Source organism: Cervus elaphus, chromosome 23 (genome assembly GCF_910594005.1).
Source record: "Cervus elaphus chromosome 23, mCerEla1.1, whole genome shotgun sequence".
NCBI lineage: Eukaryota > Metazoa > Chordata > Mammalia > Artiodactyla > Cervidae > Cervus > Cervus elaphus.
Genome location: NC_057837.1, coordinates 77,744,187 through 77,762,490, shown reverse-complemented (window position 1 = coordinate 77,762,490; position 18,304 = coordinate 77,744,187). Strand labels below are relative to the sequence as shown.

General features: G+C 51.9%; 1 protein-coding gene across 3 annotated transcripts in view; it reads right to left on the bottom strand.

Annotated features, from left to right (window-relative positions):
* PTPN1 (protein tyrosine phosphatase non-receptor type 1) overlaps positions 1–18,304 on the bottom strand; it is a 62,854-nt gene that overhangs the window by 5,321 nt on the left and 39,229 nt on the right. The window contains exons 2-8 of one of the 3 annotated variants that reach the window (XM_043882774.1): positions 17,570–17,574; positions 14,763–14,853; positions 11,807–11,907; positions 9,416–9,514; positions 3,880–4,017; positions 743–952; positions 278–439 (exon numbers count right to left, since the gene is read on the bottom strand). In XM_043882774.1, the coding sequence (XP_043738709.1) occupies positions 278–439; positions 743–952; positions 3,880–4,017; positions 9,416–9,514; positions 11,807–11,842 (645 nt within the window). In that variant the 5' untranslated portion in view covers positions 11,843–11,907; positions 14,763–14,853; positions 17,570–17,574. The remainder of the gene's footprint in view (positions 1–277; positions 440–742; positions 953–3,879; positions 4,018–9,415; positions 9,515–11,806; positions 11,908–14,762; positions 14,854–17,569; positions 17,575–18,304) is intronic. The other 2 variants (XM_043882771.1, XM_043882772.1) reach the window with 2 other exon arrangements.

Genomic DNA, 18,304 nt, shown 5'->3' with positions numbered 1-18,304 from the left:
TTCAGCTTCTCGGGTCTCCAGCCATGTCCTTGGAAGACGAGATCTTTGGAAAATACAGTCTATTCTCCCTATTAGCGCTCTCTATGTGAGCACTTCAAAGACATTGGAACATGGTGACAACTTCCACAACTTTCTAGCTAAACAGACTTAAATATCAAGTCTAGCTATTTCCCCTGACACCTGACACTATTTCAACTTTGACAGTGAACAGCCTCCTTCTTTAGAGGCAAAAGTTTAAAACCAACACACCTGAGATTAAAGCAGAAGGAATGCTGACCTGCACTGAAGAGTCTCCCATGATGAACTTGGCGCCCTCGATCACAGCCAGGTAGGAGAAGCGGAGCTGGTCTGCAGTCTGGATCAGTCCCATCCGAAATTTCCGCATTTCTAACAGAACTTTCTTGATATCAACGGAAGAAGGGTCTTTCCTTTTGTCCATCTGAAAGCCACAGAGGAGACACAGCTAAATGGAGTCGGCGTCAGGTACCACACGGCCGCGCACATCCCGGGGGCGTGAGACGCAAAGTGTGAGGGAAGGGGATTCTCTGGCTTCCACATCAAAATTAAGAGCACTGCTCCAAATGAAGCTGTTTAGGGTAAAGCTCCTTGATGGGAGGGAAGCTGCTAGAAAGTCAAGACCAAAGCTAGCTGACTGCAGACAGTGACAGAGGGCCACGGCCAGGCCAGCCTGGAGGTCACTGCAAGCTCCCTCTGCTTCCTGTGGTCTTGAGGGCCGTCTTACCAGCAAGAGGCAGGTGTCAGCCAGGCAGAAGGTGCCCGACCTGCCGATGCCCGCGCTGCAGTGAACCACGACAGGGCCGTGCTCACGGCTGAGTGAGCCCGACTCGCGGACTTTGAAGAGAAAGTTCAGAAACGAGGCGGGCGATTCCGGGACTCCAAAGTCAGGCCACGTGGTGTAGTGGAAATGCAAGATCTCCCGGGTTTCTCGAGACTGAAAGAGAAATACGCACTTGACGACTCTCAAAGAATCACCTGTGTGAGAACCACTAACTTCAAGTAAGCACGAAGCGCCTTTCAACCCGCCTGCCTCCACGAGGAGCCTTCGTTCCCAGATTCTCTCCTCGGGACCACGGACCCAGCGGACCAGCCCTGGGCCCCCGGCTTCAGCTGCAACCCTTTCGCCCCCAGGAGCCCTCGTCGCGATGCCCCGCTCCCTTCTGCGTCTTCAAGGGCCCAACTGACTTCTCTCCGTAAGTCACAGGGATGCCGCGCTGCCGCCCCCAGCAGTCCTGGCGTCAGCGCCTCGGGTCTGACATGAAGGAGTGGAAAGGTAGCCACAGTCTGCGGCACCAGCTCTGGGGAACTCGGGGCTTAACAAGATGATCTGCACGTCTCAGAGGACTGTCATTTTACAGAAAAAAGTTACTGACTTGGTCCCCAAAGACTGGAGGCTGCCCCGCGTAGCTCAGTCCTCAATGAACAGATGGTCAGCGAGGAGGGGTGCCGGTAAGACCAGCTGGCCTGGCCCTACCAGTGAGCGTCTACACGTTCCCGTGCTGGGCGCCTGGCTCCCAGAGCTCTCCCCACAGCCCCACTAGGCCAGTTGCTCCCATGTTCCGGATTAGAAGACTGAGGCTTGGCAGGCAGCCCTCCGCTAGGTAGGGGGGGCAGAAGTTTCCATCTGAACTGCCTGACTCCAGAGCCCACGTTCCCAGCCTGCTGTAGGGATCCTTGAAGGTGGACCCTGACGCTTGTCCCCAACTGTGTCTCCTCGTGGCCCCATCAGCTCCCAGGGGAACCGTAAGGACGGCCTCTGGGGCTGTTTCCAGCTTTGCTCCTCTGAGACTCCACTCCCAGGGCGGACAGCGGGCTACCAGGGGCGACAGTCAAACCGTGGTTCTTGCTGAGGAGAGCACTCCAGCTAAGAGCCCACAGTCACAGGGTGAGTAAGGCCTGAGACAGGAGCCCCACCAGCGGCGCGGAGCCAAGGGCCATGCCGGCACCCAGGTCACCTGAAGAGCCGCTGATGGGAAACCCTGGGCCAGAGACCCAGTGACCAACAGTGCCTCTCCCCTCACTTGGCGGACGTCCGCCACGTGCCTCCTGGGCGCCAGGTACCACGAGGGAGCGATTCTGCCCTGCCCTCCCAGAGCTCACGGCTCCGGTACAGCCACCCTCCCCGACCCGAGGGGGACGGAAACGCGGGGAAGGACCCGACACCCGCAGCAAACACACACGCGTCCCCCTGCACCAGCCGTGGCACACGCTGGGGTCTTCCTGCAGAGCTGGAACCAATCTGCTGATCTCATCAGGATAACTTCGAGAACCACACAAACAACTCCATGCCTTCCTCCCTAGAAAATGACCTCCTTACATACTTTAATGGTTTAAAGGAAATGTGTCTTCCTTTTGGCGGGGGGGTGGTTAAGAAAAGCACTTAAAAACAGACTTTAAAAAATGGAATAAGAAAACAGTCCAGAAGCAAATTCCTTCTTTAAATTCTTAAAAAGGTGTGGATTATCTCTGTTTACTCCCTGCCTCATGCCTGCCCACCTCTTTCTCAAGGAATTCATTCCAGACGTATGCTCAAAAAGATCCACAAGTCTCAGAACAGATTTTTTTTTTCCAGAACCACATTCTGTTAGAGCAAACAGATCTCCTCCAAACCTCTCTCTGCCACCCAGACAGCACGCGCCTCTTCTGCTCGGGCCCAACCGTTTACTTCAACGAACGAAAGACATTTTCTCAAGAGTTTACCAAAAGTCATTTGTTAATGCCAGGCTCGCAAGTGCTCAAAAGCATTAAAAAAAAAAAAGTCTACCACATAATCCTTCAGGCACATTCCAACCCTCCACCAAGATTATTCCTGAAAACCGTCCGTATCAGCCCCTCCATCTGTCAGCCCGGGAGCCCGCGTGCAGCACGGCTGCCTTCCTCCAGAGCCTCGCGGTTTTCACCTCTTCTCCACTCCCAGGCACCTGTGCTAAGTTCTCCATCTTACTCCCACTATGAACCCACTCCAGGAGTCATGGCGACCACAGAGCAGAAGTTGAAAGCTAAGCTGCAAGTGAAGACAAGGCTGGAGCAGCCCTGCCTGTCAGCCCGCCCGCGGCCCTTTGTGGCGAGCTCTGGGCCTATGCTGTGCTCACCGCACACAGACCGCTGCGGGAAGCCTTCCAAAAGCCCGGGCTAGGGGCAGACTGACACGCAGGGAGACACGGTGCCCTTGGCCCAGGGTCAGACAGTTTGAGGAGGTGGGCTGCAGGACTGCACAAGGCCGGGATGCCCGCGTCTGAGGGGGCCCCTGGAGCTGCCCTGAGCTCCCCTCTGCGGTCTCTGTCACCAGCGGGGTCTCCCGGGGGGTGGGGCGCAGGCAAGCTCTGCAGCCTCCCCGAGGCCAGGTCGTCAGCGGGGCTGCTTCCAGCAGTGCCGAGAGGTGGTCCAAGGCCATCATTTAACAACAGCCAGCAGCTGGTGTTATAAACTCCCCGCCACAAGACCAGGACTTCATCTAGAAACTGTACACTGACCACAAACTGGGCCTTTCTTCCCTCACTGCAGACTAGAGAGACTGTGGTCAAGAAAGGCCTGCGTGCCCTGCTGGTGTTAACTCTGAGGCTATTACGTTAGACCATCTTCAGTTGGTCTGATGTAAGAACCTACCCTTTCCCCTAAGAGCTGGTGTCAGCTGGGGCTGAGAGTTCTGTGGAAAGGGAGGTACTGAGACTCACCCCCCCAGACACTGCGGGTCACCGGGCAGGTACGCAGGTAGGCATTGCTCACCATGGTGTGAAAACTGCGTCTTGCTCAGAGCTCAGAAAACCACTGGTGCTAAGTAACACCGCCGACCGAAACGCCACCTCAAGCAGAGGCCGCCCACAGGCCCACCCCAAGCACTCAGGTGCCTGCCGCACTCACCGTGAGGTTTTCCAATTCCAGCTGTCGTACTGTGTAATAGGACTTAATGTCTTCGGAGATCAATGTCAATTTCAAATTTGTGTCTTCAAAGACCATTTCTCTCTCTTCTTTCTGGGGCCAGTACTGTGCACATTTTAACTAGGACAGAAAATAGCACCGAGTTATTGTGAGCAATGGACTGTCTTCCTACGGAGGTGTGGAGTACTGTCCATGAGCTTTATGATAACCTCCAAACCCAGGGTTTTCTGACCCTGGAAGCTGCCATGAATGTAACCTGCCTGCCTCCTAGGGAGATGGGGAGGGGCCTGTGAAGACCTAGGCCGGGGAGAGGTGGGCAGACAGGACGAGCACTCCGGGCGCAGCCGCCCTGCTTGTCGGCACAGAGGAGTGCTCCAGGTGTCGCATCCCCTCTGTCACCCACGAGAGGAGCCAGCCTGCACACAAGGCTGTCTCTCAGAATGACTTCACGCAGCCATTTCAAAGACCATCAAAAACCTGACTGGCGCCCTTGGCACAGCGCCGACCCCTTACCTTGGGGATGATAACAAGACGAGACTATGAAAAGCTTGAGGGGTTGTGCATGCTAATACGCTTCAGTCGTGTCCGCAAATTTTGGTGACCCCATGAATTGGAGCCCACCAGGCTCCTCTGTCCATGGGATTCTCCAGGCAAGAACACTGGAGTGGGTTGTCATGCCCTCCTGCAGGGGACCTTCCCGACCCAGGGATGGAACCCACGCCTCCTGCGGCTCCTGCACTGCAGGCGGACTCTTTACTGCCGAGCCACTGGGGAGCCCCTTGAAGGCTGTAATCAAACACAAACCAGGATCCAGAAGGCTTGAGAGGGGTCCTCCAAGGCTGGGGATCGCCTTCTGCCCCGTCCCACCCTTTTATTCTGGTCTGGTTCAGTTCAGAAAAGTCCTTTTGATGTTCAAGTTTAAAAATCCCAGGAACTACTTGATAGTCTTGATTTAAATGTAGCTCATTAACATTTTCCTTAAAGCAAGCAAACTCCCAAAGACGGTTTCATTTAGAGGTCAAGAAAGAAAATTTGGGTCAAATTCAGTGGCAATGCTCAGTGTGAGCAGAGCTTCTACACCAGACATTTCTGGACAAAGCTGGCAGGTAGACGGGGAGAAGCCGCCAGGTCCATAAGCCAGGAGAACTGACTCGTCCCCAGACAGCGGCCCTCAGAGGCAGCATGACTTCCATCAAATGAAGTATCAGTGCATGTCGACAGCTCTCTGGGAAACAGCACAAGTTCAAGACACTTACAGTTCAACACGCACTGACTCAGAGGAGCCAGGAGGCTCTTGAAGAGGCTGAAGACAGAACAACAAATGCCCATTGATCCTGCTTTAATGAAAACCAAAGCCACAGAAAAAAGGGAGGGAAACAAATCAAGAAACACCACACTGTGAGGCCACCAGAGCATCCGACTTCATGGTCCCCAAACAGAAGGCCAGCAGGTTTTCTAAAGAGCCTGGACATGGAAGTTTCAGAGAGTTTCAGCCATGTCATCTCCCTGCACAGATGTGCACGTGTGCGTGCTAAGTCGCTTCAGTTTTGTCCGAGACTCTACCACCCTATGGACCATAGCCCTCCAGGCTCCTCTGTCCAGGGGGATTCTCCAGGCAAGAATACTGGAGTGGGCTGCCATACCCTCCTCCAGAGATCTTCCTGACCTAGGGATCAAACTTGCGCCTCTTAAGTCTCCTGTACTGGCAGGCGGGTTCTTTACCACTAGTGCCTCCTGGGAAGCCCAGCTGCCAAAATGAACCCCTGGACCAGAGCCCAACTGTCAGCACTGAAGTGATCCTGCCACTCAGGACACAGGAGCACTGGGGGCATGGCAAGCTCACGACCGCAGGCTCAGCCACGGAGCGCGAGGCAGGCGCGAGCAGGACTCCAGAGGACGTTTAACGGAGACATTCATTCCTACACTTCAAATAATCAGACCCGTGTCATGCCTTGAGACACCAGAACCAAAGAAACCACCTTGGTAGGCCCAGAGCCACGAGTGCTGGAGTCGGCACCCAAGGCAGCAAGCAGACAGAGAGCGAAGCCAAGAAGCAGAAACGCAGAATGGCCAGCTGCTCTCAGAGAAAGGCCCATGTTTTCATGTCTCATGGGCAGGAGAGGCAAGTCTTTTAAATCTCAGCTCCACACAGCAAGCACTCCCTTTCAAAGGTGAGTATAAAGCCTCACAAATCTCTGCTATCTGGATAAAGAACAAGACTCTGGAACTTCATCACTGAGGAATTTTGGCACACACTGAGTGTCAATCAACCAATACTTATTTAAAAATAGGAGTTCTTCAAAGAGCTCAGGCGTCTCTAGCAACATGCCAGTCTGCTCTGTGTCACTTCCTGTAGAAGTTTTTCACTGTAAACACATAAAACAGAACAGAACAGAAGCGGCACAAGATCACTATTTCCTGTGATCCTATTAAGCTGACACACAGGGACCGGAAAAGGAGATTATTTTGTTGGAAAGCAGTCCTCTGCTGAGTTAAACTGGAGGCGTGTCCTGAGTGGCAGGAAAGAGCCATGGGCCAGCGCTAGAACGGGCACCTGTCAGAGATGCTGTCACCACCAGGATGGTGGTGTGAGAGTCCTCGGCTTCTTCTAAAACAGGGAGGGCATGTTGAGAGAAGTCCATAAGTCATCTGAGGTGACCCTCTGATGGGTGATCTGGCTGAAAGAATGATGAACACGGAGAACTAAAAGTGGAGTGTGAGAGAGACGGACAAAGCCTGAAGTACCCATGATACACAACCCAGGGTCTTGAGGCTGGAAGCCCTTGAAATCAAACAGCATCTCTAGTAGGGACTTCAGGAGAGAGATTCGGGTGATGCTTCTGGTTGACTATGGCCTGGCTTACTCCCCCTGACTAGATAATATGCACGCCTGGCCCCTGCACACATATGCACGCTAGCTTATCATGTCTAAATGCAACTTCTACATGAAATGGAGGAGGACTTCGGGCACTTGGACGACCCTGGTCTAACACACACAATCATTTTCTGCACAACTGTCTTCTAGGAAGTATCAGGCCCCAGAAGGGCAACAGGGAGCTCTTCGGAAACACACGAGAGGGACCACTGGTCACTATCTGGTGGAAGAAACCAGAAAACAAACGTGCATCACATGGAGACGCTCTGCAAGCTGGTTTAACCACTGGCTGCAGTGGAGAAAGTATGATTAGATCAGTCGAGCAAACAAGACACTGCAATTTCTCGTAATTTCCCCTGGTCAGCTCTGATGGGGGCAATAACGGATAACGCTGATCCAAATTTAAAATGTTTATCCTGACGAAGGTTTAAGAACCATAAACCATACACTGCCTTCCATGCCAATTTGCATGTCCAAGTGACCGAGGGTAAAAAGAAGAGGTACAGCGGAAAACAGGGACTATGCCACATTACCACAGTAAACTACATATAACAACCCTTTTTTTTTTTTCCAAACGGCCGGCACAGCAGTCCAAGGGGCAAGGACACCACAGTAGACCTGTGGTCTATTTATGCTCAGCCTTGGGTGGGAGAGCACCAGTGGCAGAGGGCCTGTGGAGGAGCACGCGGCTTCAGTGCCTGGACACCCTTCCTGGTGTCCTGTGACCGCAGCAGCTGGAACAAACCACGTGCAGACAGGGAAGAGGTTTCACCTGGACTTTCAGTAACAAACAAAAGGCAAACGCTACCTTCTCTGACGGGCTCTGAGTCAGTCAGTCTTGATTTAAAAGGCTCAACCCTCCACACAATCACAGAGTCACCACTGCGGGCAAGTCTGCATCCCCGGGGGCACTGGGCAGCATCTGGGGATGCTTCTAAAGGCTTCGGCCGTGGGCAGGGCGCTCCCAGCGGCTGGTGGGGGAGACCAGCGATGCCCCAAGGCACAGGTTGTCCCCTGCCCCTCGGCAGAGCGCGACCCGGCCGGCCAGCAGCAGCACCAGGGCTGGGAGACCCCGATGCTCCTCTGCGCTCAGAACCCAGGCCGGCCAACACAGTTCGCTTTCCCTTGCGGAGGGCCTGTGTGGCAGGAACCTGATGTTTCGTTTCAAAGTTGCTGACAAGAAAGGTGCCGGATGAGGGCTTACTTCACATTTGCAACTTTGTGTTTTACTGATCAAGCCACTGCAGAGAAAATTAAAGAACCACTTTCACTGAAGACTTTTTTTTCTCAGACAAAACACACTGCTGCAGCAGCTGAACATTCAGGTAAAACGAATATTCAGGTAAGTGCTTGATCTGCTTCTGTAGAGCGAACGAATCCTTTCTTTTCAGAAAAGGAGGCAGAGAGAGGGCCGAGTCTGCGTGGCGAGTGTGTTAGCCCTTCAGGTTTTCACCGCTCAAGCTTCCTTTGACGTGTTACTGCGTCACACTTGTACTTTTCCCGAGGCCCACGACAGTCCCTTCTCCGGAGGCGGGCTTCTCTGGAGCATTTGCGTCCTTCTGGAAGCCAGGCCAGCAGCGTCCCCGCTGAGCCGGAGCATGCTGCCAGCGCCTGTGCGGCCTGGGCCCCCCTTCCCGCCGGTCCCCACGCTCCTCGACTCCCTTCCCCTGGGTCCTCCAACTCGGAGGCTGTGGAGCCCCGCGCGGCTGGCAGTGGGCATTGGGGAGGAGGACGGGGCACCTACGCCCTGCGGCAAAGACCACACTGTGCCCCCAGGAGTGAGGGGAGGTCAGCACAGCTACGCGGACCTGCGGGAAGTCACGCGGGCCTGGGAGGGGGTGAGTGTGATTTGGGTCATTAGTCCAGACAAGGGGCAAGAAACTTTAAAAAGAGTTTTTAAAATGAAATACAAGTCTGTTCTGGCTGGAGTCGGGTGATGAAGGGAGGGAGTGGGGCCCAGGCCACCGAGGGCCCAGCTGTACCCGGTCCAGCAGTCACACGGCATTTACCATGGGAGCAGTGGGAGCCCCAGAAAGGTTTCAGCTGGCAAGAGGTGTGGGAGACCTGGTTTAGAAAGATCGCTCTGGATGCAGGGGGCAGAAGAGACTGAGGAGAGGCAGGAGGTGGCCTGAACAAACGGGTTCATGTTGCAAAGTACTCGGAAGAGAGGCCCACACATCCTGAAGGGAAGCACACGCGGACACTGTCCCTGTGAAAGGAGTGGCCAGGGGCCCAGAGTCTGCGGATCTGACGGGGCTGAATCTGCGTCCAGCTGCTCCCACCGCTTGGCTGTGCAGAGGAACACTTTACCAGAGAAAGCAGGCACGATCAAGACACAGCAGGAACCGCTCCAGGAGGCCAGCAGAGCAGCACTGGGAGCACGGGGCAGAGGAAAGCGGGGCTCACTCACCACATCTGGGGAGCCGGCTGCCGGGCTGGGGTGGGGACCAGGGCAAGGGCCGTCTGACCTTCCTCTCCTTTAAACTCATCTGTTTATCTGACTTGTTTACAATAAACATGTGATTACATACTGCTGCTTTGGATTTTTCTAACAGAAATAAAAAGCAACCTGAGACAAACGTCGCCCTTATGGACGGGCACCCGCGCGGGCAGTGACGTGAAGACTGGGCAACTGGGACTCACCGATCCTTTCTCCATCACTCTGTTGAGCATGACGACGCCCCTGCTCTTCTGCTCCCACACCATCTCCCAGAAGTGACCGCAGGTGTTGGGTAAAGGGCCCTGCAAACACAATTCACAGCGTGTGCGTCTTACAGACAAACCCGTCTCGGCGCGAGCTTGATGTCGGTGCTGAGTGGACGACAGCGCCCTCAGGTAGAGTGGCGGCCGGGGCTGAGATCGGGAGCCGCCTCTCCCTGCCTAGTGGTCAGTAACCACAGTTCTATTTTCTACCATGCAGCAAAAGGTCATTTCCGTATCTCAGAGCTGGTTCAGAGCCAAGTGATAGAGGAGAGAAAACATTGATTCTGCTTTCTGATTTGGGCTGGCCGGAGCAAGGGCACCAGAGATCTCGGTGCCAGGGCGGGTGGGACAGCGAGCACCACTGCCGGCTGCAGGTGAGCAGTGGCACGGGGAAGGGTCCCATCTGCGTGCCCTCGGACAGCGCACCCTGCCTGTCTTCCCACGGCGTCTCCACCTAGCTCACTAGTCATTAGAGCACCTGCTCACAGGGCTGTGAAGACGGTCACAGACTTACTACGCCTTTCCACAGGACCCGGAACACGGTAAACACCCAAAGAAGTGTGAGCTGTTGTTATTATTCCTATTAACGGCTAACTCAACCATAGACTCTCCTCATCCTTGGAGCATGGAACCTGAGATGAGACACACAGACAGTCGGGGGTGGGCAAGGGCTGCGGCGTCTCTGGGCCCCACAGCCGGAGTTCTCGTTATGGCCCCAAACATCACTCCAGTCCAGAACGGGTCTGAGGGACTAAAGTCATGGAAGATCTGAAAGGACACACACTGAACAGCCAGTACTTGAAGGTGGGTGTGAAGGCCACTATCCGTGACATTATTCTCTACAGGTTTAAAAAATGAGATGAGAGCCTTGTGTTACTTGCATACTGAACGACATTTAAAAACTGGGCACAGTGATCTTGGTTTTGTGGCATGGAAATGCTTTCAGTCCCACCATCCAGGGGCGCAACTTTGGGGCCAGGCTGCTTGAACCCCTTCCATACGTCTCAGGGCAGAGGGAGACCATGTCAGCAAGCAGCTGGACACATCTGGGGCACGATCTGATGGGCAGACGGAACTTCAGACGTGCCAAACAACTGCGAGGACGTGGGGGCGGGGACGACAGCAGGCTAAGAGTTTTCACGGTGATTTCCTAATGCCCGTTTGACTTTATATACCCTATCTTTGCGTTGGGCTTGCTGACCCCAGACCAAAGTTGAATGGCTGAAATCAGGAAGTAAGAAACTTGACTACATCTAAGAGAAGTTCCCAAAAAGCCACATTGCCACAACCTCTTCCCACCAGCTTGCCACCAAGGTCTCCCTTCCCCTCACCCCAACCCCAGAAGGGCTGGGAGGACCACGGGCTGAGGGCCTGGGGACTGATGTTCCGTACAGTAACTGCGGGGCTGTCGGGCCGACTCTGGTCATGTGTGGGGAGCAACCCGGGCGGGACAAGAGGGACAGTCAAGAAGGGCCACCAGGAAAATGCCCCGCCCTGAAGCAGACTCTGTTCCCTGTGCTTCCGAGCTTCAGTGTCACTTTAGTCTCCAAGTATTAGACAGAGTTACGATGTTCACAGTCACCCTAAGACCCGAACCTTACATAAGCCTGAGAAACTGACATGGAAAGAGAGAAGAGAAAATCAGGATTTAAAGAGAGAGAGAGATTTAGACTGTGTGAATCAGTGTACCACTAACAGATGAAGACTTGAGAAAATCAGTTAAAAGAGACCCCTTCACCCCCTTCCCCAGACTCCCGTGGTCTTTGGGTCATATACCAGTGTTTCACAAAAGGCCAATTATGAAACCACTGTTGTGATTTCTTTTTCCATAAAGATGCCAAAAAGCAATGGGAGTTTCAGGTGATTTTGCATGCTTCTCCACATAATCTACCTCACCCCTCCACCCCCAAAAAATGAGGACCATGCAGAGGAATTGTCAAAGGCCATCTGGATAAAGATTTCTGGTCTATTACTAACCCTCTTCAAGTCCATAAGCAGCCCTGATGCCCTGAGGCAAACACTTAAGAGACTCGACACGGGTACCGTCTTCTCTGGCTACGGCCTCTGTCAACAAACTAGACAGACAACCCTGGCACTTCACTGCTGCTGTCTACAAACCCAGGAGTGCCATACTTCCCAGAAAAGATTCACGTCATGATCAGACTGAATCTCTGAAGAAAGACTTTTTTCCCTTCCGTGTTGCTGTTTTGGGTTAAAAACCTGATCTAAAAGATGTGGGAAACTTTATCTGAGGCGTGGATTATGGCACTGTCACTCTTAGGCTGTGCAAAGAGGCAAAAACCATTACAGAAAAATTCAGATTCTGTTTACCTGGGTGAGAATGTAACTCCTTTGGGCTTCTTCCATCTTTATCAAACTAGCATTGATATAGTCGTTATCTTCCTGATGAAGTTTAATCCGACTGTGGTCAACTGAAAGGCAAGCCAGAATGCAAGGTTAATCCGGGGGGACTTAAGTGCCTGCAGAGGCGATGCGCCCTACGGGGAGGGCAGAGAAGGCGAGTGAGGCGCTCAGGGTGTTCACACTGGGTGAGTCCAAACTGTTTTGAGATTAAATTAGTGTCTCCAATAATGGGAACAACTAGTACTTTCAGAAGGTTTTTGAAAGTATCTGAAACTTAATACAAAATAGTAACAGAAACAAATTACACTAAAACAGAGATTAACTCCTGTTTGGGAAATCTGTTTCTAGGCTTTATTGTTTTAAAAAAATTTATTACTGTCCTCACACCTCAGAAGACTGGGGAGGGGGGGGACATCAAGGAATCTGTTCTCTGAGGCCTAAAATATACCTTTATGAGTGAAAAATGCAATGGCTTTGATCTTTAAAAGGGAACGAAATCCACCAATATTCCACCCAGTCCCTGGAGCTCAAGTGTGTACATTGAACCAAGTTGGTAAGATTTACGATCATATCTCAGCCTCACCTGTGCCTAATGCTTCCAAAATTAAATGGCTTAAGTATACAACAGTGTGAAAATTCATACCTCGAATTCCTTGATACAAGGTTGTCTTTAAAAAAGTTCAAGTGTAACATAAATGTCACAATCAAAGACATTTAAAAGAGAGTTTAACAGGAAAACATTGACTCTGAATTAAAAACACAACACTGAAAATACATTAAAAGTAACTTTCGGAATAGTTTTTAGAAACACACTTGCGTTCGAACGTCTGCCCCAGATTACTAAAAAAGCACTGCCACTTCTTTTCCTCTTTACCACAATTTCGTCACAAAAGTCCTATTTTCCCGAGAGCAACTTTCTTTATCTTGCCAGGGCCTTTAACAAGCACAGGTGGGTGTTTTTATTTCTGGTAACACAAGGGACGGTAAACTCAGTGATGACCCATAAATAGTTCTCCCCTTGCCCAGCAAGAAAGGAAAACTTAACAGGGATAAGAAGTTAGGGGCTTTCTATTCGAAAGCATTCCAAAGAGATGTTTTAGTAAATTTAGCCATTGTCTGGGATAACGTTTCTCATCATAGAGGGTCAGGATACACTGAAACACTTGGGTGACACTGAAACAGGTCATGGAGATGAGAGGTCTCATAGCACGGGGTGGTGACCTTGGGCAGACGACTCATCTTCTGAGTGCCGAGTCTGTCACCTGCCAAATGGAAGCTAACAGGATCACCTTCTACCTTGAAACATTCTCCCCATTTCCTTCATAACTTTAAAAGCAAACTACCTTCTCTAGTGAAGAGTGGAGGGTAGGGGAGAAAAATGCAAGGAGTTAAGACTGGTTAAAAAGTTTGGGAATTGTATCCCTGGAAGAATATTTCAAACGCTGTTTTTTTCTCTACAAAGCTGATTTACAGAATTATTTAGATGAATACTGATTGAAAACACAGAAAAGAAATATGAAAGATAATACTGCTGCCTGACTCAGAGTGAGTACAGCGAAGGCTACAGACCAAGGGCTCGGTGGGCGCCGTGTGTACAGTCTGAACTGTGATGGTGATTCTAGCGCAGGGCAGCTGGCCAGGGCCTCATGGCAGAATTCCCTGAGAAGGGGCCATGAGTATTATTTTTAAATAAAATCTATGTGGGGCCATAGCCTAGAAGTGCTAAATCCTGTGTCACCTGACCTAGACCTGCACGGTGGATGCTCCTGGCGGGCACTTCAGTTACTGACCGTCTCAACCACAGCCAACACGGAATGAGACACAGGGCTACACGCTGATGCGACCTGACTTCAGCGTGCGCCCAGTCCTGAGATCCCTGTGACTCCTGTGTGACTGAAGATCAGAGAGGGCAACCCGCCTGCGGCCGCCTACTCAGACGGGCAGAGAGCCATGGCAGCCGTTGGAGGCAGACTGCTCAGCGCCAGCCCAGGTCTGATTCACTCCCCTCCCAGGGACTGGGCGCTGCACCACCCGGCAGGATGCCGGGATGCCGGCCACGGGAGCTCCACCGCAGTGGGCTTCGGCGGGACGGGCCCGCCCTGGGGCCTGGCGGCATTGTCACGTCCCCGCAGAGGGCACCACTGTGGAGCTGCCGCAGCCACGGCCCTCGCTGCTGGGCGACGCCGTGGGGAGCTGAGTCCCAGCGCTCTCTGTGACCCAGAGGAGGCAGTGAGACTCTTGTTCTCCCCTCCGCCCCACTTTCTCTCACTTCACACAGATTCTGACACACTCATTCACTTTCGAGGTGTCAGCGGACTGAGAGTCCAGTACTCATCAGCAGACTGAGAGTCCAGTACTCAGAAGGCAGAGGCGGCTGCCAGCGGGCACACTGCGAGCTAATGGCAGGAAAGAGCCAGAGAAACAGTGATGCGGGAGGGGTGGGGTGGGGGGAGAGGGGAGGTCAGTGAGCAGAGCCGACCGCGTCTCCAGCTGAGGCGGCGGGTGAGTGCCTCCCCCGCCCCCACCCACCCATGCCAGTTCAGGGCATCGCTACCGGTCAGGACAATGCTTGGGGCCTAACAGTACTGTCGCTGAGTCACCCAGAAGGGTTATATTATGCCTGCCACGACACACACTCAGCTGGTAGGAAAACGATTCATCATTAAAACAGTCAAAGCTAAGAGAGGTGCTTTGAACTTTGCTGAATTTTCTAGAAACCGAAAACTTAGCCCTTCTCCATGGGTGGAAAAGTGAACCATTACTGTAAGTCTCTAATACCTTTATTATAGGAAACAATCAAGTCATAAACCTTGACTGCTATTGATTTATTACCAAACCCCGGGGCTAAAGGAGTCTGAGAGGCCCGCAGTCTCGGAGGAGCCAGCTGGATGGGAGCAGGTAACTGTGGTGTGTGAATACTTACAGGGACTGACGTCTCTGTACCTGTTTCTGTTTTTGTTCTTAGGAAGCTTGGCCACTCTGCATGGGAAGTCACTGGCTTCATGTCGGATATCCTACAAAATAAGAGATAAAGAGTTCTCTCTTGAAATCTCTGGCACCAGGAGTCCAGCTGACTGCGTGCAGGCCACGTGCCAAGCACTGAGGAAGACGCGGCGCAGAAACAAACATCAAAGGGAACTGGGGAGTGTGGGAAAGGCAAGGTGCTAATTCAAAGGCATGTCCAAGGTCATGGGAGGAAGACAGAAGGACAACCACGTGCCGCGGGTGGGAGGAAGTGGCACGGGGCTGGGAGCTGGAACGACACGGAAGAGGGCAAGGAGACGGAAACGGGGCGCGGTACTCAGCAACACCCAGCACCGCAGGGGCCCAGGGGCTGGAGTACACAGGTGGGTAGAGATCAGATCTTGGAGAGCCTTCTGTGTCAGGCCTGGGAATTCCATCTGCAACCTCTTGTAAAGCTACAGTTTATCACAAGCAGATAAAATGCCCTTTTCTGCCAAACAACTATCCAAACACTTTCCCGTATGTGTGTGCGCACGCATACGCACACACACGATCAGTCATGTCCAACTCTTTGCAGCCCCATGAACTGTAGCCTGCCAGGCTCCTCTGTCCATGGGATTTTGCAGGCAAAAATACTGGAGTGAGTTACCATTTCCTGCTTCAGTGGATCTTTCCGACTCAGGGATCAAACCTGCATCTCTTAAGTCTCCTGCATTGGCAGGTGGATTCTTCACCACTAGCACTACCTGGGAAGCCCCAAATGCTTTCCTAGGGGATGGTAAACAAATCCCATTAAATCAAACTGTCAGAAAGAGCAAGTGCCCGGACTCACAGAAGATTGCAGCATGTATCCTGCTAGACAGACCACACATCTCATGTTGCTCTACATCAACACCACTATAACCCCACTGAGAGGTCTTTTCCTTCACATCTGTGTCTTACTAGTGCTATCATGAAAAGACAGGCTCACACAACAGTGTGCATATGTACTCAATGCCACTGACCTGTACACCTAAAAATGGTTATGATGCTAAATTTATGTTATGTGTGTTTTACCACAACTTAAAAAGAAAAGGACAAGCCCGCGGTGAGAGAACAGGAGAGCAGACAACAGCAGCACAACTCTGGAAGACGGCAATCAGAGTGATGAGCAGCTGGCAGGCGGGAGGGGGCTCGGTCACAAGCCGGTGGTGGGGACAGCAGAGCGGCGGCCTGGTTTCCACCACAGAACCCTCCAGAAGGGCAGGAAGCCTGCTTCTGGATCGAGGGGTGGGATTCTCCGCAGGGCGGGGCGGGGCGGGGCTGGACGAGAGGAGCTGCATCTCCACCCCACCTCTCCTTTCCCGCTGCGGGGGGCCTGCCGCCTCACACCTCTGCTGAGACCTGGAGATTTATTTTCTGGAAAATGTGAATCAAGGGGCAGAGCACCATCCAGGTGACATAAGCAAACAAGAGGAAAGACCAAAAGATACCATCACGAGGGTAAGCAAATACCAGCCCACCTGCACCCAGAGGCCTGAGGCAGATGTGTGCTGACCAGCCCCGTGCACCTGCTGGGAGCCTGCAGTAGACCCTGGAAGGCCCCCGTCTTCATCACGCACAGACCACCGAGCAAGAGACGTCAGAGGAAGGAACAGCTCTAGTGTGAAAGAGATTTAAAGGAAAAACAAAACAGGGGAAAAACAAGCCCCTTGGAGGAAATAAAGTGCAGAGAAACAAAAGCTTTAAAATATATTTATCATTAATATACTCAGAAAGATAAGATCGTGTATTCATTGTATTCATGGATTAAGAACAGGATGTTGGATAAAAACTTGATAGCAAGATGGCAGAAATGATAAGTTTAACTGAAGAGTCAGAAGATAAAGGTAGAAGAAACTCTGCCTTTCTAGAAGGCAAAGCCTAAATAAATAACAATGGAAAATGAAGCAGAATAAAATACAAGGAAAGAAAACACTAAAAAACAGTTCAAGGAAATCTACCAGACACATCAAGTGCTCAGCAAGTGATAAAAACAGACCCACACTGGAGCACAGTAACGTGCAGGTCCAGGATCTCGCCAACAAAGAGAAGATTCTGTAAGTTTCCAGGAAGAAAACATAGTTCACTTTCAAAAGGTAAGGGGATCTGAATGGCTTCAGATTTTGCAAAAACACTGAAAGCTGAATGACAATTAAGCAATGCCTTCAAAATTCTGAAGAAAAATGATGTCTAACCTAGAATTCTATACACAGCCCCAATAATCGTCACACAAGAGGGAACGAGAGAAACGGCTCAGATCTACAGGGTCTCAGAAAGCCCACCACCTCTGCTCCCTTTTCTCAGCAATCACTGGAGTTTCCACCTGAGTGAAGGAAAAAAACCAAGGAAGAGAAAGATGTAAGATGCCCAGGGGAAAAACAAACGAACAAAAAAGGATCCACCACAAGAGCAAACGCACAGGAAATCTCCATGCAGGCTGCGGCAGGGAGGCCCCAGGACGGCAGCTACGCGGCAGCCCCAGGAGGCGAGCGGCCGGACCGGCCAGGGTGACGCAAGAGATGGACATGCCGACATGCCTCTGCCCACCATGGCTGAGCAAAACCACCAGAGGGGAATGAGAATACCTGCAGTCCAGGAAACAGGGACGCCGCCTGAGAAGCAAAGCAAAGCGGTCTCAAGATGGTCGCCATGCGGCAGTCTTCAGAGCAAGCGACCAGACGGGGGACGGAGGTGTCCAGGAGGGAGGCCTCCTCGATCCGAGCTGCAGCTGCGGAACCACCCAACCTGCTCTAACATAGTAGCCATGAGCCCCCCGAGACGTGGCGAGTCCGAAAAGAGAGGCTGTGCAAGTGTAGAAAACACACATCGGGTTTTGATAACTTAGTAATAAGAAAAGAAAGAAAAATATCTCAAATACGTGAAACATTGACTACTGGTTGAAATGACATTGTGAACATGTCGTATTAAGCAAACTATACTATTACTTTCATCTGCTTCCTTTTACCTTTCTTGCTGCGTGCTAGGTCATTTCAGTCATGTCTGACTCTTTGCGATCCCATGGACTGTAGCTTGCCAGGCTCCTCTGCCCGTGGGATTCTCCAGGCAAGAATACTGGATTGCCATGCCCTTCTCCAGGGCATCTTCCTGACCCAGGGATCAAACCCATGTCTCCTATGTCTCTCATTAGCGCCACCTGGGAAGCCCCTTCTTACTGCAGCTACTAGAAAAAGCAGAATTACATACATGGCTGGTACTGTATTTCTATTGCATAGTGCTAACTGAACTTGTGGAAAATTGTTGTGAGAGGTTCTCAGAAGGTATGAGAAGAGTTAACAACAGGCAGGGGCTTCCCTAGTGACTCAGGCAGAAAGGAAACTATGCAAATGAAGAAAAGGCAATTAATAACTACAAGAAAATCTATTAAAAAGGAAAGCATGACAGTACAACACTATCTGTGACTATGTGCTAGGCAAACAATGTAAATAATGAATATGGCTTTCACCAAAAAGTATAACGTAC